This window comes from Panthera onca, chromosome X, assembly GCF_046562875.1.
Source record: "Panthera onca isolate mPanOnc1 chromosome X, mPanOnc1 haplotype 2, whole genome shotgun sequence".
In the NCBI taxonomy this organism is placed as follows: Eukaryota; Metazoa; Chordata; class Mammalia; order Carnivora; family Felidae; genus Panthera; species Panthera onca.
The window spans coordinates 31,654,930-31,677,764 of NC_138357.1; the positions used below are offsets into that span (position 1 = coordinate 31,654,930).

The 22,835-nt window shown below is 52.1% G+C and overlaps 2 protein-coding genes across 6 annotated transcripts in view; one reads left to right on the forward strand and one right to left on the reverse strand.

Moving 5' to 3' along the window:
- The window catches only part of KIAA1210 (KIAA1210 ortholog), a 56,454-nt gene extending 44,527 nt beyond the window's left edge, over positions 1-11,927 (forward strand). For 2 of the 5 annotated variants that reach the window (XM_081793964.1, XM_081793963.1), the window contains exons 7-11: positions 164-272; positions 2,214-5,951; positions 6,960-7,111; positions 9,427-9,532; positions 11,198-11,927. In XM_081793964.1, coding sequence (XP_081650090.1) covers positions 164-272; positions 2,214-5,951; positions 6,960-7,111; positions 9,427-9,532; positions 11,198-11,406 — 4,314 coding nt within the window. In that variant the 3' untranslated portion in view covers positions 11,407-11,927. Of the gene's footprint in view, positions 1-163; positions 273-2,213; positions 5,952-6,959; positions 7,112-9,426; positions 9,533-10,598; positions 10,768-11,197 lie in introns of those variants that run through there. The other 3 variants (XM_081793967.1, XM_081793965.1, XM_081793966.1) reach the window with 3 other exon arrangements.
- Positions 11,928-16,851: 4,924 nt separating this feature from the next.
- CT47C1 (cancer/testis antigen family 47 member C1) lies at positions 16,852-20,895 on the reverse strand. The gene is made up of 3 exons (XM_081792602.1): positions 19,284-20,895; positions 18,247-18,386; positions 16,852-17,189 (listed from the first exon to the last, which is right to left on the reverse strand). The coding sequence occupies exons 1-2, from the start codon at positions 20,893-20,895 to the stop codon at positions 18,289-18,291; spliced, it is 1,710 nt and encodes a 569-aa protein (XP_081648728.1). The 3' UTR covers positions 16,852-17,189; positions 18,247-18,288.
- Positions 20,896-22,835: the final 1,940 nt, after the last annotated feature.

A 22,835-nucleotide genomic window follows, 5' to 3' on the forward strand; every position in this document is an offset into this window, starting at 1 on the left:
TGGACATGATTTCTATGGTTAATGATGTCGTTATGCTCCCAGCTGAGCCATTTGGATATCAAGGACTTTCTTTTTCCCCCTGATGTTACTTTCTTTGGCACCCACGCAAGGGTGGGTGGGAAACCCTTCAGTCGGGTTCAAGCGCTTTCTTTCCCTCTTTTAGGGGGAGCCAAAACAGGGGAAGCCAGGCGTTCCGCTGGTGTCTCAAGAAGAGAAGAGTACAACGACATCCCAAGAAGCTGTCCAAAAGAAGCCGAAAAACGACAGTGCAGGTTGGCACATCCTTACCCTCATTCAGAAACGCGTATTAGGAGCTTTATGGCACCGGGCTAGGTGATAGGAGCTGTGAAGTGAGATTCAGCTAGGCCTGCTGCCTCCGGTCCTCGGAGAGCGTTCAAGTTCAGGTGCACACCAACGGGGTCCAGGTTCCTCCACTGAAACTGCCCGGCTAATACAATTGCCCCTTGTGGGGGATTAAGGTAAAAGATTATACCCGGATCTCTATTTTATCTAAATGCGTTTCCAGCCAGAGATCTGGGCAGCTGTGGATAGGTGTCCTTGACAGCCGGCACCTACCAAATCCCCCAAATAACAAATACCACTGGGGTGAAAATCTCTGTGTGTGTGTGTGTGTGTGTGTGTGTGTGTGTGTGGATGGGGACGTTGGTTGCTGCCGATGGCAGCCTAATTTCAAGCAATACTCGATACAACAAAATTCTAGCTCCACAATTAAGTTGAACAGGTATATTTTTGCCACAAAGGATTTCCCCGTGTGGGTTCAAAGACAGGAGCTCCCTAGACACATTTTCCCATGAAAATTCACAAAACTCATCTGCAGGAAGAAGGGGGAGGAGGAGGAGAAGGAGGAGGAGGAGGGAAGAGGAGGAGAAGGAGAAAATGCGATGAAAATTCAATTTACTTCTTCCTTAATCTTTTTCTCATATTTCTTATTGTTTAAGTTTTTTAACGTTTAAAGTTGTTTTAATGTTTATTTATTTTGGAGAGAGAGAGAGAGAAACAGAGAGTGACGGAGCACGAGTGGGGGAGGGGCAGAGAGAGAGGGAGACACAGAATCCCAAGCCGCCGAAGTTGGACGCTTAACCAACTGAGCCACCCGGGCGCCCCTCATATTTATTTTTAATAGTTGTCCCTTTTATACATGGAGGCTAGACCTGCTTCCGTGTCCGTGGGGGCAGACACGTTGGTTTTCCGTATAATTTGGAGTGCAGCCAGCTATGCCCAGTGCTGCATGCGGGACCGGAGACAACTAGACAGAGTTCGGGGCATGTGGCAGATGATGAGCAGGAGAAGGCGGTGAGGGCCCTCCCACCTGGGGACCCAATGGTTCCTCATAAATTACGAGGGAGGCGTGGGGCCATCTGTGTAACTGCTGTCTTGTGCTTGACCCGAAGCCTGTTTAGACTGATGTAACTGTTCAGGCTTTCCAAGAATTGCTTTGCATGTGCATGACATCAGATTGATTTAATACAAGAGAGTAAAAAGCAAAAGAAAAGGGGGCCGCAATCCTACCTCCCAGATGACCCCCTGTTGGCACCTTGCTAAAAATTAAAGCGACATCTGCACATGATATGGAAATTAGAATTAAGTAAAAAATCTAAATACTAATCAGGAAGTGAAATTCCCCTTTGCCCGGCCCCAGTCAGTTTCCTAAAGGGTAATGCTTGTTACGGACGGGTTCAAACCCGGGTGGCTCAGTCAGTTAAGCGTCTAGCTCGTGACTTCGGGCTCAGGTCGTGATCTCACGGTTCGTGGGTTTGAGTCCCCACATCAGGCTCTCTGCTTTCAGCGTTGAGCCTGCTTCGGGTCCTCTGTCCCCAGCCTCCCCCATCTCTGCCCCTCCCCCCCTTGCACGCCCTCTCTCAAAAATAAATAAACAGTTTTTTTAAAAATCTTACCAAAAACATTGCCTTTTATTGTGTCTCACGCCTCCTGGTGGACCAGACTACGGATTTGATGTTGACGAGCCAACGTTGTAGCCAGTTCGCAAAACTGGGATTTCACTTTGATGTCAAAATTTCCAGCTGCAGAGGCTGACGGTGACCAAGGGGCTCCCTTTCTTCTGAATGGCTTCGTCTTTTAGCCTGAGGAATTCAGTGGTACATAGGTACCCACGGGGCCGGGGCAGAATAGTCTTATTTTAGGAAGTCAAAGTCCCATATGGTTTTCTTTTCCTTGTGTCCTCTTTGGCACAGGTGCCTCAAGCCTGGAGCAGAGCAAGAAAACCGAAACTCCGGATAAGAAGACGGCAGAGCAGACCGCAAACCCAGAGGCTGCTGGCACTCAGGGCTACCTGTCGACGGCGGCGTTTGGAAGACAATGTGCAAGGAGAGGTCCCGGTGCTATAGGAATGAGTGAGTGTGGGCTCAGAGGAAGAACCTTCAAACAGTTTTCTGTCTTCTCTGCGGACCTCTCTCTGGAGCAGTGCACGACTCCACCGGCCAAAAGCGTGACTCCTCAGGAGGGACTCTCGGATAAAGATGGCCTGGGAAAGAGAAATACTGGGATGGATTTTAAAGCTGGAACCGCAGCAGGAGCCCAATCTGTACCTGAAGACGTGGAAGGGTCCACGGTTGGCGACCCATCGACATGCCGTGAGGACGGGGCCCCGGGAGCCAACAGGCCAGAAGCCATAGCTTCTCTCTCGTCAGCGGCAACCGAGGCCGAGGTGTTTAAGGATCCTTCTCGCACCCAGTCGGAGAGGGAAGAAGCCTGCAGCTCCGATTTGCAAGGTATCCAGCTGAAAATGGAGTCAGTTCAAGGTATTCCAACTGTCTGCAGAGAAAAGCCTCCTGGAAAGTGTCTCCCGGCCTTCACAGCAGGTATTTCGGCTCTGCCAAGTGCTTTGGCAAAGAGAGGCGTTTCTGTGGAGACGCCGCCTCTCAGGAGCCTTTCCCTGGCCGTGGTGAAGTTCCAAGCTGAAGAAGAGTCCTCTGATTCCGAGAGTTCTTCAGAGGTGGGGGGTGGTTCCGAGCAGGTGCCTCCCAGGCCTGCTTTCCAGCGGGAGAAGCCCAAAGGTGACCAAAAAGTCTTCCCCAAACCAGGAAGTTCAGCTGTGGAACCGAGCCGGCCCGGGCAGCAGCCGGCTTCTAGATCCCCCTCCTGGACCGCGGCGCGGCCCGAAGCTGAAGAGGCCTCCTTGGATTCCGAGAGTGCTCCTGAGGACGAAGACACCTCGGAGCAGCAGGTGCGTCCCAGGCGCTCTCTCCAGTCGGCGGGGAAGCCCGACCGTGGCCAGGAAGTCTTCACGGAGACCAAGAGCTCCGCTTCCGAGGTCTTGGGGGAGCCCAAAGCGTCCACCGAGTGGCACAGTTACGCTGACAAGTACAAGAGTGTTGACCCTGCCCGGGCCTGGAAGGAGAAGCCCAAGGACCAAGGAGGAACCCCCTCAGTTTCGAAGAGCGCGCTTAAGGAGTGGGATGTTTCCATGCAGCGGCTCGCTCTCCAACAGCTTCCTCAGTCCTTCGCGAAGCCGGCTGTTCGGCAGCAAGTGTCGTCCGGCCCGGCGAGGGCTTTGGCACAGCGGAGCGGCTCTGCGGAGCACCTGCTGCCCCAGTCCGGGACGGGCGCCAAGGCCGAGCAGCAAGCCTCGGCGTGTCTGGAGAGCACTGCCAGGGACTGGGGCCTCTCCCTGGAGCCGCTGCCTCCCAGGACCTCTTCGAAGCGCCTGATGAGGTGTAAAGTTGGGCAACCCGTCTCCAAAAGTCCAGAAATTGCTATGACCCCAGGGGTCAGTCCCGCGGCCCTCAAATGTCATTCTAAGCCTCCCCCGAAACTCCCGGCGGGGGATGCATTCCCTCCAGGTCCAGAGCACGTATCTATTTCGAAGCAAGTGCTGCCGCCCAAGGGTCCTTTCCGGACCTCGCTGAGATCGGTAGTTGAGGAACAAGTCCCCCCCGGTGCGGAAAGTGCTGTGGTTGAGAAGGACGCTTCTATGCAGCCGCTGGTCCCCAAACATCAGTCCCCGAGGCAACCTCTGGTCCAGCGACAAGTCTCTGCGAGTCCGGAGAGCGCTGCAGCTGAGGGGGGCGCTTCTGGGGGGCCACTGCTCCCCAAACATTCTGCTCGGCCCCTGGTGAATCCTCAAAGCCAGCAGATCTCAGAGAACGCTGCGGTCAAGGAGGGCACGTCTGCCGAGCCGCCTCGCAGAGGCCCTTCCCAGCCGTCGGGGAGGCCCAGACTCCAGGCACAGACCCTCCCCCCCGACTCGGTGAGGGCTTCTGAGGGCAGCGGTCCTGAGGAGAAGATGCCTCCCCCACACACCTCCCGGGCCTGGGTGAGCCCCAGAGTTGAGCAAGAAGCCTCCTCGGGTTCAGCGAGTGCTCCCGCAGCACGGAGCACTCCGGTGGAGTCAAAGCCTCCCAAAAGCGCTCTGCAGGCCCGGGGCAACCGTAAATCCAAGCAAGCGGCCTCCACGGGTCTGGAGGGCGCTGTGGCCGAGAAGGGCGGGTCCAAGGCGCAGCCCCCGCCCAGAATGTCTTCTCAGTCCCCGATGAAACCCGTGGGGAAACAAGCAGTCTCTGCAGGGCCGGAGAGCGTGGCCGCCAAGAAGGAGGCTTCTGCAGAACCACTGCCTCCCAGGCAGTTTTCCAGGTCCCTTGCGGGACACAAAGTCCAGCAAATATCTTCAAATTTTGAGAGCAATGCTGCGGAGGGCGCCGTCTCCGGGAAGCCACTGCCTCCCAAGAATCCTACCCAGGTCTTGATCAGGTCTAAAGTCCAGGAAATGTCCTTGCGTCTAGAGAACAAGGCCCTTGAAGGAAACATGTCTAAGAAGTCACCGATTCCTAGATATCCTTCCCAGTCATTTGTGAAGTACATGGCAGAACGAGTCTTTTCAGAGAGCCCCGCGGCCGAGTGGGGATTTCACACGAATCCCCCATCTACAAATCCACCTTCCAAACCTTCGATGAGGCCCGAGGCCCAGTGCCAAGTCTTCTCAGGTCAGGAGAACGCCAACATGGGGGGAGGCATTTCCTCACAGCTGCTGCCTTGGAAAGGCCCTTTACAGTCCTCAGGGAGGCCCCAAGACCCCAAAGAAGTCTCCTCGCATTCGGAGAGCGCTCCCGCGAAGTCGAGTGGTTCAAAAAAGCAGCCGCCTCCCAGATACCTTTCCCAGGCACTGGGGAAGCTTGAGTACCAGCAAGATGGCTCCCTGGTCTCTGTGAGCGCTCTTGAAGACAGGAAGAGTTTTGAAGACAAGCTGCCTTCTGGAGGCCCTTCCCAAGCCAAGAAGGGGCCTGAATCACAACCACATGTTTCCTCAACAGGCTCAGCGAGTGTGCCTGTGGGGTGGAGTTGTTCTGAGGAGCCCCTGCCTCGCAGATCCTCCTTCTGGGCTTTTGCAGACCCTGAACGTCAGCAACAGGTTCCTTCCGGTTCCGCGGGCGCTGCTGCTGAGGGAGCCATTTCTGGGAGCAATCCTAGCAGCCGGTCCGTCCCCAAAGGCCTGGCTTCTCCACACGGAACCAAGAAGCGTAGCCACAGCTCTGAAGACCTCATTAAGAATATCCTGGCTCCTGCTGCGAAACCCGCGAAGTTCACTTTTGCTCCCGCCAGCCAAACATCCACTTCCGGGGTCACGTACCCTAAGGAGGAAGTTGTCAAGAGCAGCGATCCAAATAACAGCCACTCAGACGTGTCCACCACCGAGGCTGATGTTGAAAACGTCTTTGGAATTCGACTGAGAAAAATCCCTACCTCGGACAAGTTCAAGGGTGAGACACAAGATGACCGGACCAAGCTTTCTTCACTCTCCCTGGGCCCAAAGTCATTTCCTGTATGTAAAGGGAAGCGAATCAGAAGAAGCACTTCCCATGGGTTCCTGGGCACCGCAGAGCACCTCATCCCAGGATATGAGTTTGTAGAGAAGCAACAGGACAGGCCCAAATCTGAAATCATAGCTGGGAATCAACCCGCTTACAAGGTCCCAGGTGAGACTTTCTTTTTCCAGAGGGCAAGTACCGAGTGGAGGGAAGCACGAGAAATCAAAGCCTTGAACGGGAGGAAGTCTGTTCTAGCCTGGCCGGCTGAGCTGATGCTTCGATGGGGCTGTCTTGGTGCATTTTCTGAGCAGGGTGGTGCCCCGTTCTAGATGAATGGACGTGGAGACGGTCAGTTGTGAATCTTCCCTTTCCCGAGGAGATCCAGCCATCTGGACAGCTGTCCACATTCTCTGATGGACACACGACCACCTCCTTATTCCTTCTCCCCTGACCCTCTGTACACCTTACCCTGAGGTGGAATTGTATACTTTTCTCCAAATACTTTCACACATCCTATGCTCTGCCCACAACACCGTGGGGATTTTCAAAGCCAACTCATTAGTAGAGCGCTATGGGCAGCCTCTCAGGCCGAAATCTTAATTCACTGGGAATGTTCATAGTTCCTTAGCTTCTTCACACCCCTGACATGCCTAAGAATCCTGAGCTAGGTGGTCTTTGGGGCACTGGTCTCTCTCAAAGCCTTTGTACCTTCAGACTGGCCACCACATACTCTTGAGTAGGCCTGTAACCCCACCCGTGGAACCACACACTTGGGTGAGGGGCCATAAGGCTATGAGGTATCCCTTGGGGTTACAGGAATGACATCAATAGCCTGAGCCCCTGGCCTCCGGGGAGTTTTCGCGGCCCACCTGGCAACGACTGTCCTCCCCTGACTTAGGGACAGGAAGAGGGATGGACAAGGGAGGGAAAGGGACCGGTGAGAGGACAGTGTGCAAACGTGGAGGTACAGCCTCTTATCTTCACAAGGAGCTCCTGCCTTTGCCAAGTTGTGGGGATGGCACAGAAGAAGGGGGCCTTTTCTGTGCGATAGCTGTTTATTTTCATCTGGCAATTAATGAGGATCCCATGCGGTTACGTTATCATGGGTCCGCCCCAGCCTGGCCCGAGACGCTGCCTGCCTCACTTCGGTTGTAACTACTTTCTTTCCTTTCTCAGGAAAGGCTCCTGGTCGACAGGAATATTATAGCATCTTGGAGCCAACTTGGATAACCGAGGTAAAGGAGAAGCAGAAGAGTTCTCAGGCCCTCCTTCCTAGGAAAGAGCTGAGAACCAAGAACAGAGCCGCGATCAAAGAGCCTTCACGTGCGGTAGGACGTGCGGCCGCCCGCAGAACACTCCCGAAGGGTGTTAGAACTGGTTGACTAAGCTCGCATTGGGAATTTGGCCAAGCGTGCAGCTTCCCACCTCTGTCGGTGCATTAATCAAGGCCGGGAGGCTCTTCAGGGGGAAAGGTCTTGCCTTGGACTCATACAATAATGTGTCCTGCTGGGGCGCCTGGGTGGTTCGGTCGGTTGAGCGTCTGACTTCGGCTCAGGTCATGATCTCACGTTTCGTGAGTTCGAGCCCCGTATCGAGCTTTCAGCTGGAGCCTGCTTCAGATCCTCTGTCTCCCTCTCTCTCTGCCCTTCCCACGCTCTCTCTCTCTGTCTCTGTCTCTGTCTCTCTCTCAAAAATGAATAAACAAAAAAATGACGTGCCCTGCTTTATGGTCTTAAAGGGCTCATGAAAAGTAATTAATACAAAAAGGTTCTGTAAATCCAATCCTGTCCTAAATATTATAGAGCAGTATTCCATGAAGTCGGTTGAGAAGTGAGGAATAAATCATAGAAAAAGCTATAAATGGACTCAAACTAGCCATATTTTTTTTCCATGTAACATTTCACTTCTGGATACCTTTCCATATCATACACAGCAGTTTACCTTATAAAGGCAATGTTTGCTATTTGGGGTTTCACATCTTGCTTTGGTTTGGTGTGGCACCTCCTTATAGGTTAGAAGAAAAGTTACGTGATGAGCTAGACTAATGGTCCCACATGCGGATGGGGGGTGATGGGGTGGTGTTTTGCTTTCAGTGTCCCATTTGCAATGTCTTTGGAGGTGTTGGAATGAGAAGCCCTCTTGTCGAAACTGTCCAGAAAACAAACCAAATTTGCATATCAAGAGATATATCTACGGGGCCCCTGGGTGACTCAGTCGGTTAAGCTTGTGAGTTTGGCTCAGGTCATGATCTCTTGGTCTGTGGGTTCGAGCTCTGCATCGGGCTCTGTGCTGACAGTTCAAGGAGCCTGGAGCCTGCTTCAGATTCTGTCTGTCTGTCTCTCTCTCTCTCTCTCTGCCCCTCCTCCACTTGTTCTGTCTCTCTCTCTGTCTGTCTCTCAAAAATAAACGTTAAAAAGGGCACCTGGGTGGCTCAGTCGGTTGAGCGTCCGACTTCAGCTCAGGTCATGATCTCGCGGTTGGTGAGTTCGAGCCCCGTGTCGGGCTCTGTGCTAACAGCTCGGATCCGAGCCTGCTTCGGATTCTGTGTCTCCCTCTCTCTCTGCCCCTTCCCTACTCGTGCCCTGTCTCTGTCTCTCAAACATGAATAAACATTAAAAAAAATTTTTTAGGGGCGCCTGGGTGGCTCAGTCGGTTAAGCATCCAACTTCGGCTCAGGTCACGATCTCGCGGTCCGTGAGTTCGAGCCCCGCATCGGGCTCTGGGCTGATGGCTCAGGGCCTGGAGCCTGCTTCCGATTCTGTGTCTCCCTCTCTCTCTGACCCTCCCCCGTTCATGCTCTGTCTCTCTATGTCTCAAAAATAAATAAACTTAAAAAAAATTTTTTTTACATTAAAAAAAGAGATATGTCTAAGGTCCCGTACTCGTAAGTGCTTCCTGTATTTGTTGACGGATCATGTTCAGATCTGTTGAACTCTGCTTTAAAGAGTTTTTTTTGACCTTCCATCATTAGTATCTTTGTGGGAACAGGACCATAGAGGGGCCAAGTCCACCTTAGTTAAAGCTGTTGTCGGGGGGAAATGCGGTAGGGTGTATAAACCCATTCGTTGAGACCAGTTGTGCAGAGGTTCGTTTGAAAAGCTTCAACTGTATAACTCCGAAAAGACTCATGGCTACATCTCTTTCTAATGCGAAGAGTGCAAGGCAGATGTCAACAGTTTGGCTAAGTGAGATCCTATGGAACTCACTTCCATTCGCTGACAAGATTCATTTGTAACCGCCACATTCCGTCAGCTTGCTGTTAAGTGCCGGTGATGTGCTTGGGAAAAGGTTGTTCTCAGGTTAAATAATCATGTTATTTTAAGCATAATTAAACCATTTGTGGGATTAGAACAGCCTTTTTCTTCCAGATCTCGGAGGTGGTAAACTTGACCCAGCTAAGGTTTTGTGAACCTCAATTCTGAACCAAGGTCTCCCAGTGCTATTTCCTTCCTTCTCTCTCTCTCTCTCTCTCTCTCTCTCTCTCTCCCCCTCTCTGTCTCCCTCTCTCTCTTTCCTTTTGACTAATGTTGAACTCATACCCGGGACGAGGCTTTGCCCCTTGTGGTTTTCTGAATAAGCGATTGGCTGGCTCTTTTCCATGTCAGGACTTCCAAGCCTTTCGTTGTCGCTTTTTGTATTAAAGGGAGATATCTTAGAAGATGAAAACCAACCGGCAAGTAGTTGTATTTTCAATGTCAATAAACAGGGGCAGATGGCACTGAAGAAGCTACTTCAGCCTACCAAAGGAGGTAAAAACACACCCTCCCCCGAAAAAGGACCCTGGCAACAACCCACGCCTTCCTTTTCTCACCCCGCCCCGAATCAGCTTCATGATTCTCACGGCTCTTCCATTAGGTGCAGATATTAGCTTGTTTTAGGCAAATCCAGTTATTACGACCACTCTAAGTCCACTGTGAAACTTCCAGAGGGTCTTCCGGGCTCCCACCTCATCGAGGATGCTGTAACAGGCACAAAATTGTGATCACTCACTAAAATGTTCCTGCGGCTGGTATTCAGGAGGAAAGAAGCAAAAGCTACTTTCCAGTTCATGGGAAAACAGTATCTTCTTGCCTCCTACAGCCCCAATGGCACTTTAATCCACTGTGAAGGCCCAGTGGTATTGAATTATTCCTTTTAACTGTTTATTTTTTTTTTTGATGTTTATTTATTTTTGAGAGAGAGAGAATGCAAGCAGGGGAGGGGTTGGGGGGGCGGGGACTGAGGATCCAAAGCGGGCTCCGCGCCGACAGCGGAGAGCCCGATGCGGGGCTCGAACCCATGAACCGCGAGACCGTGGCCCGAGCCCAAGTTGGATGCTTAACCGACTGAGCCACCCAGGCACTCCTCCTTTTAACTATTTAAAACGCCTGTTTCTCCACCTTCTGAACAAGATGTGAGAAGTGGGGCGATGTCAACAGCTGAGAGAGCACTGGGCTGGGATAGAATAGAATGCGGTCTCATCGGGACGCCCGGGTGGCTCCGCCGGTTAAGGAGCTGACTCTTGATCTCGGCTCAGGTCATGGATTCACTATTCGTGAGTTCGAACCCTGTGTCAGGCTCTGTGCTGGCTGCACGGAGCCAGCTTGGGATTCTCTTTCATTCTCTCTCTGCCCCTATCCCACTCGCGCTCGCTCGCTCTCTCTCTCTCTCTCTCACACACACAATAAGTAAATAAAATTAAGAAAGAATGTGGTCTCATCAGTAGAGTTGTGTGCCAGGGGGATTTTCTTTTCAGCAGGAGCCGGGGGGGGGGGGGCGGGGGGAGGGGGAGGGGTGGATGGATTTGTATTGAATCATCTTTGTCCTCTCCCGTAGTCCCTTTCGTGAAGAATTTGACGAGGAATTTAGGAAACCATGGTCTGGCCACGAAATAGTAGGACCCGACATTAACACCAGTCCGGTTTCTACTCAAATCTGTGTCTCCCGAAGCAAACAAATGTCTGATTGCTTAAAAGAAAGAAAGAAAGAAAAAAGAAGAAAGAAAGAAAGAAAGAAAGAAAGAAAGAAAGAAAGAAAGAAAAGCCCTTGGCGATTCTAATGTGTAACCCGCCTTGAGAACCACGGGGTTGAGTCTAAGCCACTAAGTCAACCATAAAGCAGAATGAAGAGATAACATAACTATCTGCTTCCTCTCTGGTCTCAATCCAAAAGTGCAAGGCCATCCAGTAACAACAACCGGCCAAAGATTGGCCGTTACAGCTGTAGGTGTTTTCTCTCAGGCCTTCCCATGCCCAGGCCCCTGTGGCCATAGCCACGTAGATTTTGTCCCTTCGACATCCCACCCGGGGCAGTGCACATGCGCTGGCTTTTAGAAGCCAGAGGAAAGCTGAAAGGAGGAAGAACTGTGCTGCTCTCCCATCGACGTAGCTCCGTGTCTCTTACCGCTTGTGTGTCATTTGCTGTGGTTCTTGTAGGATTTGAAGGTGACGGGACGTTTCAAGAGCTCGCCGTGGGAAAAGGAATCCAGCGCTCTTCCACTCCCCCCAGCCACGCTCCAAGAGCCGGTACAGCCAGAGGAGCCAGTCTGGTTCTCCGTGGCCAAGAAGAAAGCCAAAGCTTGGAGCCATATAACAGAAATCATGCATTGAGTAGTTCCTGGGTGGAGAGTCAACATTTCAAATGATAATCGCCAAGCGCTATATTAATGCCAAGTCGTGACTGACTGACTTTTAACCATTTTTCTTCATTAAGCAAAAGAGCCTTAAGATGGTCATGCAAGCTAATAACCGTTAGAATGCAGCCAATGCCATGAATGCCTAACCTTCAGGACAGTCACCGCCAACGTCTGAAAACCCAGCGTTTCCTCTATAAAAACGATGTGACAATGTTTGCACTGCCATAGGGTGGGGAAATCTCGAACGTTGGACAATGTGCCTTAGGAGACGGAAAGCAAAAAAACATTTTGTTGGAGCAACTAAGATGCGGTCATTTCCCTTGATTAAATAAATTAATTCGAATGGAAATGGCCAGATGGCTTGGCCCAAGGATTGGCTTTTAGGTTTTGTGAGCCTGGTTGAATGTTTCAGTTCTTTGGTTCCTGCTCCAAGCTTTGCAGAGGCCCCTAGAGGAGATGGTGGAACTGAAGCTCCGAGGAAAATTTTGCCCAGCCTGTCCTCCAATTCGCCATTGCCCTTTGAAGCACCGCCCTTGCCCTTTGAAGCACCGCCCTTGTATCCCTGGGGCTCCCCAGCGCCTGCAGTTTAGAGCTCCCTCTGTGCACATGTCCCCATGTCACAGGTCTGGTAGCCGTGAACACCTCCCACTGAGACAGAGAATCTCTTGGGGATTATCGTCCTCCCTTAGATGGTTAGCTCATCAGTGTTTGACCTCTTGCCCCAATGCCGCTGTGACTCTTTAGTTGCCGCGAGATGTGCTGAATGCCATATAGATCTTGTTTTTTAAGCAAAGACCCAATTCAAAATCCTACAGACGCCAAAAACTACTTTCTATCAGGCAGATGGGAAGCCTTCCTGCAGGAAGTCTGGGGCCCCTGGAGAGCTGTCTTCTCTCTGGCTCTAGTTTTAAGGTGGAAAGCTCCACGTAGCTCGGTTTCCAGTCTCTTCTCCTCGGCAGCCTCTGTTTCACGAGATTTTAGCCCAAAGCAAGACCACAACCCCAAAGCCATAGAACAGTTCACTTTCTGCCAACAGGAAACCTTAAGTAATTCCATCCGCCTAGCCTCTGCCTGTCCTCATTCCTGGAGGCACACACCTCAAAAGTCACTCGGCTAGACAGCCCCCACCTCCCCCCAGTGAACCACTCACCCCAGATCCCTTCCTTCCATTCCAGCCCCCAAACACACCGAAGGGAGAGCTTCTTTTGGGTGCCTGGGCCGTACCTCGCTCATTTTCTTAGGAGACCCAGAAGTGTCTTCTCGGTATACGTTTTACTGTGTCTGCCTCTGTCACCACGGGGCTGCTTTGCTTCAACAGAAATGTAAGCCTAGACATCTAACTGTGCCTTTAAACTCAGAGTGGGGCACTGCCTCGTGCAAAAACAAAATTCAGAGAGGCAGTGAGGTGCCAAAGTGAATTTAAACCCTCGATGCTTGGTTTTGCCGGTGATGGCGTGACGTGACCTTGTACAATCATATGCTGGATTTTGCATTTTCTTTATAAGGCAACGATTTTTCCCGATGCTGTATCTTTGCCGTTCTGATAATGCTAGGTTCTTGATTGATCGGGTTTGATTTCCTTTATATTCCCATAGTGAGCCGTTTATTTAGGTGGATGTGCTTTACCCAGTGACCCTGGTACTTAGCTGTTAACACCTCCTTACCCCCCTTCCCTCAGCGTAGACCACTATTAGCTCGTTCTCACTCTGAGAGCTCTCCATTAATCACTTCTTTCCCACGGTTAACAAAACTCTGTTTTTAAGAGGTTAAGGTTTTTTTCAATGCATAGATGCGCGTCCTGAGACGTTTTCAGCTTCTTTTGGCATTCTTGACTTTTATTATATACGCGCAAAGCAAATAAATTCAATAAAGCCTATTCGGTAGTCTGTCTTTGTCGCGTGGGGAGGGAAGTCGAATAGCGTTATTGATAACTCAGAGCTGAGGGCTGTCCGAGAAGCAGAATGTTCTTAAGAGGCTGTGCGGAGCACAGAGGGCCTCCACGCAGATGTGCCCAACCAAGCCGATGGCCTCCAGGTGGGGGTCTGTATGGGGAAGAAATGGTATCGAAGTTCTGCGTATAAATACCTGCTGTTGGGGGTGACGACAGGGGGAAAGATGGTTGGTGGCTGTACTCCAGCCAAGACTAGGGACTAGATCTACGTCTTGTAGCAAGATGGGCTATTAGAACAAGTGTTTTCAGAAGCGAGGGGCCCCGTCGTGCACAGGTAAGGAAGTGTAACATGGAACGCAGAAGGGAAAGGGGTGATGGACGAGGATATTTACCCTGGACCTCCTGTAGCATTTGCAGTTGTCAGAAAAAAAGCTCGGGGTGGGGGGGGAGCCACATACCATATATTTATAGATTTAAATCAGCACGTTTTACTGGATAGTTTCTCTCCTCCCATGACAAATGTACCTTCGTAATGACCTGAAAGGGCCAGTGGGGATTTGGAATTCTCAGACCCCTCTAAGTTCTGCTCCGATGGTGTAGGTCTTCCTGCCCCCCCACCCCCCACCCCACAGGACAGCTCCAAGAGGAGCGCGCAGGCCCTGGCAGCAGGCTTGGGACTGTTCCGGCTGCCCGGGGCCTGGAGCATGGGCAGCGGGGCGTACCCCTTGTCCCCGTGGACTCAGGTAATGATGACAAGGCATCTGGGCCTCTGTCTCACCCCCATGCGGTTCTAGCCATAAGGAATACACGATAACGCATTTTAAATGCTCCTTTAAAAAAAAAGGATGGTGAAAGTGTTCAGTTTACTTCACTTCAACAGGAGTTTGGTGGAGTATCCACTAAGTGAAAACCTCGGTGCCTAGGGCTTTGGGGGGAACAAGATAAAAACCTTTTAAGGTCCCAGTAATTCAGAAGTTCACTGGCCAGGGGGTGGGGAGGTGGGGGGGAGGTCGACGCATGTATGTGTAAGTAACGCACAAATACTTGAACAGGAATGCTCATAGCAACACTATTCACAATAGCCAAATGGTGGAAAGCAATGTAAATGTCTAGCAACAGAAGAATGGATAAAGAGATTGTGGCCTATACGTACAGTAAAATATTCTTTGCGGCGCCTGGGTGGCTCAGTCGGTTAAGCGTCGAATTAGGCTCAGGTCATGTGATCACGGTTCGTGAGTTCGAGTCCCGCGTCGGGCTCTGTGCCGACAGCTCGGAGCCTGGAGCCCGCTTCGGATTCCGTGTCCCCCTCTCGCTCTGCCCCTCCCCTGCTCGCGCTCAGTCTCTCTCTCAAAAATAAATAAACGTTAATAAAAAGTGAAGAAGAAAACATTATTCAGTCAAAAGAAAGAATGGAGTGCGGCTACCTGCTGCACCGTGGATGCCTCCGAAGAGCTTAAGGCTAAGTGAAAGAAGCTGGGGTCGAAAGTTCACATGTTGTATGCTTTTCATTTATATGTAATGTCTAGAATAAGGAAATTCTTAGAGATGGGAAACACGCTGGTGGTTGCCTGGGGCTGGGACAGGGCAGGATGGGGCGGGACTACTTAAAGAGTACAGAGTTTGAGGGTGATCAAAGTGTTTTGGAACTGAAGTGATAGTTGCCCAAAATTGTGAACGTCACTGAATTGTTCAGTTGTAGATGGTCAATTTTATTTTTTAAATTTTTTTTTAACGTTTTATTTTTGAGACAGGGAGAGACAGAGCATGAACGGGGGAAGGTCAGAGAGAGAGGGAGACACAGAATCTGAAACAGGCTCCAGGTTCTGAGCAGTCAGCACAGAGCCCGACGCGGGGCTCGAACTCACGGACAGTGAGATCGTGACCTGAGCCGAAGTCGGACGCTTAACTGACTGAGCCACCCAGGCGCCCCTGTAGATGGTCAATTTTAAGTGAGTTTCACCTCAATGAAAAAATAATGCTAATATAAATTAGCATATGAAATGAGCTACCACAAAATGCGAGAGAAGCTATCTCATGCCTCCAAGGCGGCACCTGGGAAACCTTAACTAAATGCAGAAATGAGGCCCCCTCCTCTCAAACCCCCGGGCCCTTCCCCTTCTCTGATCCTCTGGTCAGGTACGCCTGTACCTTTCTGCCCCCTTAAGTGGAGTCTAGAGATTAAGCTTCTTCTCTCCTCCTTTTGTTTTTTTCATTTTTTATTAGGAAATATTTCAGATCTATACAAAATTAGAGAGAATACTCTATCAACGTCTATGGACCCACCACCCAGCTTAAGAAATGCAACACTGCAGGGGCGCCTGGGTGGCACAGTTGGATAAGCATCCAACTCTGGATCTCTGATGGCGCAGAGCCTGCTCGGGATTCTGTCTCTCCTCTCTGCCCCTCCCCTGCTTGTGCTCGCTCCAGTGCGCGCGCAGGAGCACTCTCTCTCTCTCAAAATAAATAAACTTATGTAAACAAAGAAATGTAACATTGGAAATACAGTTGAAGCCACTGCGGACGGAGCCCTCCCCAGTAGGATTCTCCTCCCTTCGTTTCCCCAAGAGGTAGTCACCACCCTAAATGAGTTATTTACCTTTCCCACCCACACATGCTACATTTGTAGGCATCTCTCCTATGCATGCTTTTTCCTCTAGATGTTTGTATCCACGATCAGTACACGGTGATCATTTTGCATGTGCCGTTAGACTTTATATACATGGTGTCATGTTTGTATTCTTCTGGAATCAGGTTTTTTATTTCTGCAGTTTTCTGCCATCACCCAATGTGAGCCCTTCTGTGTCTCAGCCCCTGTGGGTTCTGGCCCCCTCCCCAGTCCAGCCCTTGCCACCCTGTTCAGTTGACCTGCAAGTCCCAAGCCAGTGAATTAAGGCTGGTTCTACCATAGGTGAGTCTCATCTTCCCCTGTGCCTCTGAAGCAGTGCTTCTGAAACCGTAGCTGCCTCAGAATCCCCTGAAGAGCTTGTGAAAGCACCCATTTCTGGGCCTGCCCTCGGAGGTTCCGATTCAGCAGGTCTTGGGTGGAACCTAAGAATTCCTGGCTGGTGCTGACGAGGCTGTCGTGGGGCCCAAACTTTGAGAACCACCCTCTAAATCGGTGTCTGGGTCGAGGCCCAGCAGCACCATGTGGCCTGCAGGCCAGCTGGGCCATCCACCAGGTTTCCTTCCAAACCACACTCTAGAGCAGTGCTAATAGACGTTACGATGCAACTCACGTGTGTCACTTTTTCTAGTATCCACGTTAAGAAGTAAAAAGAAGTGGCCACAATTAATTCCAGTAGTACATTTTAACTCAATTTGGTATCGTTTCGATATGTAATCGGTATAAAATTATCAGTGAGTTAGTCCTTTTTATGCCTAACAGCACGTCTCAAATGAGACCGGGCGTGTTTCAGTAGCCACATGCGGCTAGTTCCTGACACAGTGAGCCACGTAGCTCTAAAGACCTGACCTCCATCTCCCTCTTTACAAAAGTTGTTTTCACCTTGACATTTTAATTTATTTGGGGCCATAATAAAATAATTTAAAACAGGCTCGTCAAATGGTAGGCAGTGATACCTTTTAATGAAGGCATGGTGCGTCAAAACAAAGAGGTAAAATAAAAGAGAGATTGGAGTTAAAATGATTTATCTAAATAAAATCTGCCTTCCTTCCAGTTTATTACTTTAAAACAAACTTATTTTTGATGAGAACACATGCTGTCAAACGTATCTGTCAAGTGTAACAGAAAAGGCAGATTTCATGGGATATCACTCTTTGGGGGATGCGGTTTGGAATGACGTCAGTGTTAATAAAATTCCCATGCGCTTCTAAAAAATGAGAAACCGGAAACAGTGGAGAGATTCTTTCTTCTTTCTTCATCTCGTTTTGTTCCTCCCAGCTGCAGGATGAAATGAGAGAAAATTAGCAATCATAGAGCCGTAACCACCAACGGTGACTTTCCAAACCTATGAAAACAGCCCTATATATACCTGCTACGTCCGTGGGCTATTTCTCAACAAGGAGAGAACACAGTTTCCTCTTGTAACCTGCACCCTTGTGCCTGGGGTGCTCGTGCGGCCCATGGCTTCGATCACGTGCTCCCACCAACCTGGCCTCCCTCTTGCCTAATACCATCAATGCTTTTTTCTTTCCCTCGAGAGGATTCTGGGATTTAAGAAAATCACTTCACCTTAAAAGCCTATGCTCATTCCACAAACGATACTCCCTTACCCTCCCAGACCCTTGATTCTCCGTATCTACCATACGAGAAACGGGCTGTTATTGTAAAATACACAGCTTTGAAAACGCAAAAAAAAAAAAAAAATCAAATGTTAATCATTTAAATATATTCAAAGACAAGATATACTTCAAGACTTAATTACCAATTCAGTGATAAGTAATAGCCATACTATGACTGAGTTTCTTTGGACTGTCACATAAAATACAAAAGTCCACACCTGAATACTTAGGTATTAATCATTAAATGCAGTGCTACTTGAAATTCTGAACTTTTTGCCATTTGCATGTAATCACATTCGAAAGGGTATAGTCTCCTAGTTAGTACAAGGGGGTACATTCCCATGGCCAAGTAATGAATGCCCAAGTAGGAAACAGCCCAGCCACTTTAGCTGCTGCTTCGGCTGTTTTCTAAACAAAGACTGGTCTCAGTTACTGATACGTTTACCATTTGTTAGTAGTCTTATAGGTAGAGGACAAAAGAGCTCACAAGAACGAATGAGGAGCCATGAAATAGATTTCAAAATATACTATGATTTCTATTACTAGGTACCTGAGTGTTGTGTTAACATTCTAAGTAGGTAAAACGGAATGTCTGAATTCATTTTAAACAAACTTCTTAATTTATTGGGAGAATTAAGAAAAAAAAAAAAAACAACCCGGTCAGTAACAGGTAAATGTCAGGAATGGTTGGGTGATAGGTAGAGGTATACGGTTACCTGGATTTTTTGGGCCTGTTCTGTGGTGGGTCCAAATGCTTTTCAGTGAGATCCTTCTTGTTTGTTAAACGTCTCTTCTTCCCCGCTCTCCGAGACTTGCGCCTCCTTATCAGAGTTTTCCTGCTGATAGTTTGTTGTTCCTTTGGTGAAGAATAATACAGACTTTGGAGCAGACATTCACAGGAAGAAATAGCGTGATGCATAAGGAAGAGTGACGTCTAGTAGAGTACCCGCAGGAGAAGCGGGAGGATAGAAGGAACTAAGAGAAGAGCTGGGGCCCTTCCTCCTGGTTGATACAGCCCTTCCATGGCCCTCACCCTTCTGCTGCTTGGTCACTTTCACAGTGACATTCTTTCTTTCCAGTCAAGCTGCCACCCTGTGCTGCTATTATAACTGGCCCTCCGGAGAAGAAGGGATCAGAATCATCAAGTGTCTGCTGCATTGTGTGTGTTCTTGTCAGAGACTTCTTGCAACCATGTTTTGCCTCAACTCCAAATTCTCCCATGAAGCTCATTAGTCCCTCAATGCCTGAATATTTCAGTTTTCCCAAGTGCTCCCACGTCAGTTCATAACGATTGGGGATGAACGTTCTAAAACTTGGCATTTTTAACAGCCGTGGACAAAAATGAGGTGTGCCCCTGGCTCGCTCTATTCCTTCTGGCTGCACCCCCGTCTCGCCCTCTTGCGCACCCCTCCCACCCCTTGTACACCGCTGAACTGCAGACCCCTCCCGCCCCCTGCACCCCCATCTGCGCTGACCCGCACAGCCCCGCCCGCCCTCCTGCACATCCTCCCACCCTCCTGCACCTGCACCTACCCTGTGCAGACCTCCACCTACCCCGCGGCCTTCGGCTGTCTTAGCCGCGGCTGCCAGAAGGCGGCACGTTTCCTTCTCAAAGCCACTGGTAGCTACGGCACGGGGCTCCCACCCGGGCCCTCGGCCTTCAGTCTGGGGGCGCCCCCAACCTCGGCTTCTGTGCCCGGGCGCCTGCAACCGCCCACAGCCCCGGCCCCTGGGACGCGAGGGTCCCCCTCACCCTCTGTGGCTGCCGGCTCCTCCTCCTCAGGCTCCTCCGCGGTCTCCCAGGTAGCCTCCTCCTCTGACGACGACGACGATGAGCCCTGGGACTCGTGGGCCGCGGTCGCCGCTGGGGGCGCAGGGGGAACGTTGAGCTGCAGAGGCCGGGGCCGCACGAGGATGTGGTTGTTGTAGTGGACGAGGTGTAGCAGCGAATGCACCAGGTCCAGGAACGTAAAGCGGAAGCCCACCATTGGGAAATGGTGGGCGTCCACAATTACGTCCCCGGCGGCCTCCGGCTCTTCCGCCCCGTCCTCGTCTGCCGGCCCGAAGTCCGAGTCCTCGCCCGCCTCGAAGGCGTTCCCGCCCTCGGGGCCCACCGCCTCCTCCCTGAGGCCTTCCGCAGGCGCAGCCGAAACGGCAGCCTCGGCAGGGTGGGGCCCGGAGTCCCCGGCCGCTCCGTCTCCGCCATCAGCCGCTCCGTCTCCGCCACTGGCCGCTCTGTCTCCACCGCCGGCCGCTCCGTCTCCGCCATCGGCCGCTCCGTCTCCGCCATCGGCCGCTCCGTCTCCACCGCCGGCCGCTCCGTCTCCACCGCCGGCCGCTCCGTCTCCGCCATGGGCCGCTCCGTCTCCGCCATCGGCCGCTCCATCTCCACCACCGGCCACTCCGTTTCCAGCCACTCCATCTCCGCCATCGGCCGCTCTGTCTCCGCCACCGGCTGCTCCGTCTCCTCCATCGGCCGCTCCGTCTCCACCACCGGCCACTCCGTTTCCAGCCACTCCATCTCCGCCATCGGCCGCTCTGTCTCCGCCACCGGCTGCTCCGTCTCCTCCATCGGCCGCTCCGTCTCCACCGCCGGCCGCTCCGTCTCCGCCGCCGGCCGCTCTGTCGCCCATGGCCATCAGGTCTCCACCGCCGGCCACTCCGTCTCCAGCCACTCCGTCTCCGCCTCCGGCCACTCCGCCTCCGGCCACTCTGTTGCCCATGGCCACCACGTCTCCGCCTCCGGCCCCTCCGTCTCCGTCTCCGCCTCCGCCTCCGGCCACCTCGTCTCCACCGGCCACTCCTGCTCCGACCACCCAGTCTCCGCCGGCCACTTCGTTTCCGGCCTCCCCGTCTCCGCCGGCCTCTCCATCTCCGGCCCCCCAGTTTCCGCCGGCCGCTCCGTCTCCACCTCCGGCCGCCCAGTCTCCTCCAGCCACTCCACCCCCACCCACCCAATCCCCGCCGGCCACTCTGTCTTCGTCTCCGGCCTCCCAGTCTCCATCTCCGGCCACCCATTCTCCGCCGGCCACTCCATCTCCCCCCACCCGATCTCCGCCGGCCACTCTGTCCTCGTCTCCGGCCTCCCGGTCTCCATCTCCGGCCACTGCCTCTCCGTCTCCAGCCACCCGTTCTCGGTCTCCGGCCACCCCGTCGCCACCGACCGCTTCGTCTCCGGCCATCCCATCGCCACCAGCCACTCCGTCTCCAGCGGCCACCCCATCGCCCCTGGCTACTCCATCACTGCCGGCCCCCGCCTCGCCGCCGGCCACCTCGTTGGCCCCTCTGGCCGCCGGGGCCCCCGCCTCATCCATGGGGCTCTCCTGGCCACCCGGGGCCTGGCCTCCATCTCCGGAGGCGGACATGGCACCAGGGAGTACCTCACCGGGGAGGCGACAGACGGGGCTGCGGCGACGCCGGAGGCTGCCCGCTGCCGCCGACGGGAGGCCGAGGGCAACGGGGCCCGGCGGGAGGTGGCCGCCGAGGGGGACAGCAGTCGGTGGCGGTGCCCGAGGAGGCCCCGGACGGGAAGGGCAGGGGGCGGTCGTGGGGAGCGGCCCACCCAGGCCTCCCCTCGGGCGACGCTGGCCGCGGCGGGTGAGTCCACCGGCCGCAGGACGGTGGGCGGGGCCAGAGGCGTCAACAATGGGCCACGTGCCCTCCTCTTGAGCTCCACCCTCATTCGTCCAGACGCAAAGAGTGACGTGATCGGCGTCCAATGAATGACCGAGGCCCCTAGGGGTTGCTCCCACTTTACCTCCCTGTTTGTTCTTTGAGGCCTTAGGGTCTTGCCATTACTTTCGGGTCCGCGCAACTCTTGTCCTTTAAGTTTTACCATTGTCTGAAAAACTATAGTGGTCCAATGTGGACCACCTAGGTTGGGGAAACTCCTGTAAGAGGCAGAGAGGAAACATTTGGGTTTGGGGAAGCTCACAGGTGAAATCGGGACCATTATGTAGGTACTTACATAACAAGACAAAAAACACATTTCCACAAATATGTGATTGTTGAAATTAAAAATAAAATAGTAACTGGGGTGCCTGGGTGGCTCAGTGGGTTAAGCGGGTGGCTCAGTGGGTTAAGCGGGTGACTCTTGATCACAGTTGAGGTCATGACCTCACAATTGGTGAGATCAAGCCCCAGGTCTGGCTCTGCTCAGAGCCTGCCTGGGATTCTCTCCCTCTCTCCCTTTCTCTCTGACCCTCCCCTGTTTGTGCACTCTCTCTCTCAAATAAATAAGCTTAAAAAATATAATAACAAATTGCATACAGTTTTTTTTTTTTATCATAAAGGCCTATTAATGAGAAGAACGGAGTTCTTTTGGGAGAATAACATTTTGTTTAATGGGGGTTCACAGTGTTGTAGAGTTACACCAGCGAGTCCCCATTCACAGATGCCTAGGACTCATGGCTTGCCCTAGTTCACGGTCTAGAGAGGCAGCAGACACTTGGACACCGATGACACAGGTGACAAGTGCTAAACCAGGGATAAACACAAAGTGCTATGGGAATACGGGAGAAAGAATGCTTAAGTGGCGAGGGCGAGGGGAAGAGATTGGGGCCTGAGAAAGTGCTCGACAGGAAGCATTTCACCTGGATTCTGAAAGATCCTTAGATTACCTAGTAAGGAAGGGATAGCAAGGAAGGGATAAGGAGGGAGGTCACTGTAGGTAAAGGAAACAGCATCGATAGTACAAGAGATGTGTGTGTGTGTGTGTGTGTGTGTGTGTGTACCTGTCTAGGGAATGAAATGGCTCCAGCATGGGCAGAGTGGCAGAACACTGACACTGGGAGGGCCTGGCTTCCAGAGGTCTGGCTTCCAGAGGCCCTCTGTGGCCCACCCCGTCCCCTCTCACCTAGCACAGTGCCTCCCGGCCTCCTCACCTCCTACCCAAACTGATCAGCTGTATTCATTAAATCATGCATTTACACATCGATGTATTGGGTACCTTCCAATGTACCAGGGCTGTGTCTCACTGGAACTCTCATTTGTACCTGTTTTGGTTTGACACATGAGACACAAAGACGGCGGACCTGTCCATGGTCCCCATCCCAGAGCCTTGCATCACTCCTGCGCCCCTCTAGGGGGTTTGGCTAAGACTTCTGGAAGCCAGGCCCTCCCAGTGTCGGTGTTCTGATATCTTTGCCAAGACTCTGTTTATACTCAGTCATATCCTCTCTGGTTGGCTCCTTTACTCATCAGCGCGGTCGAAACATGAGATGATGACCTACCATTGATCGTGAAGTCTCCGGTGAAGAAGTGGGCACCTGGAACCTCTTCTCTGCCCAGAGCAGAGGACCAGGGC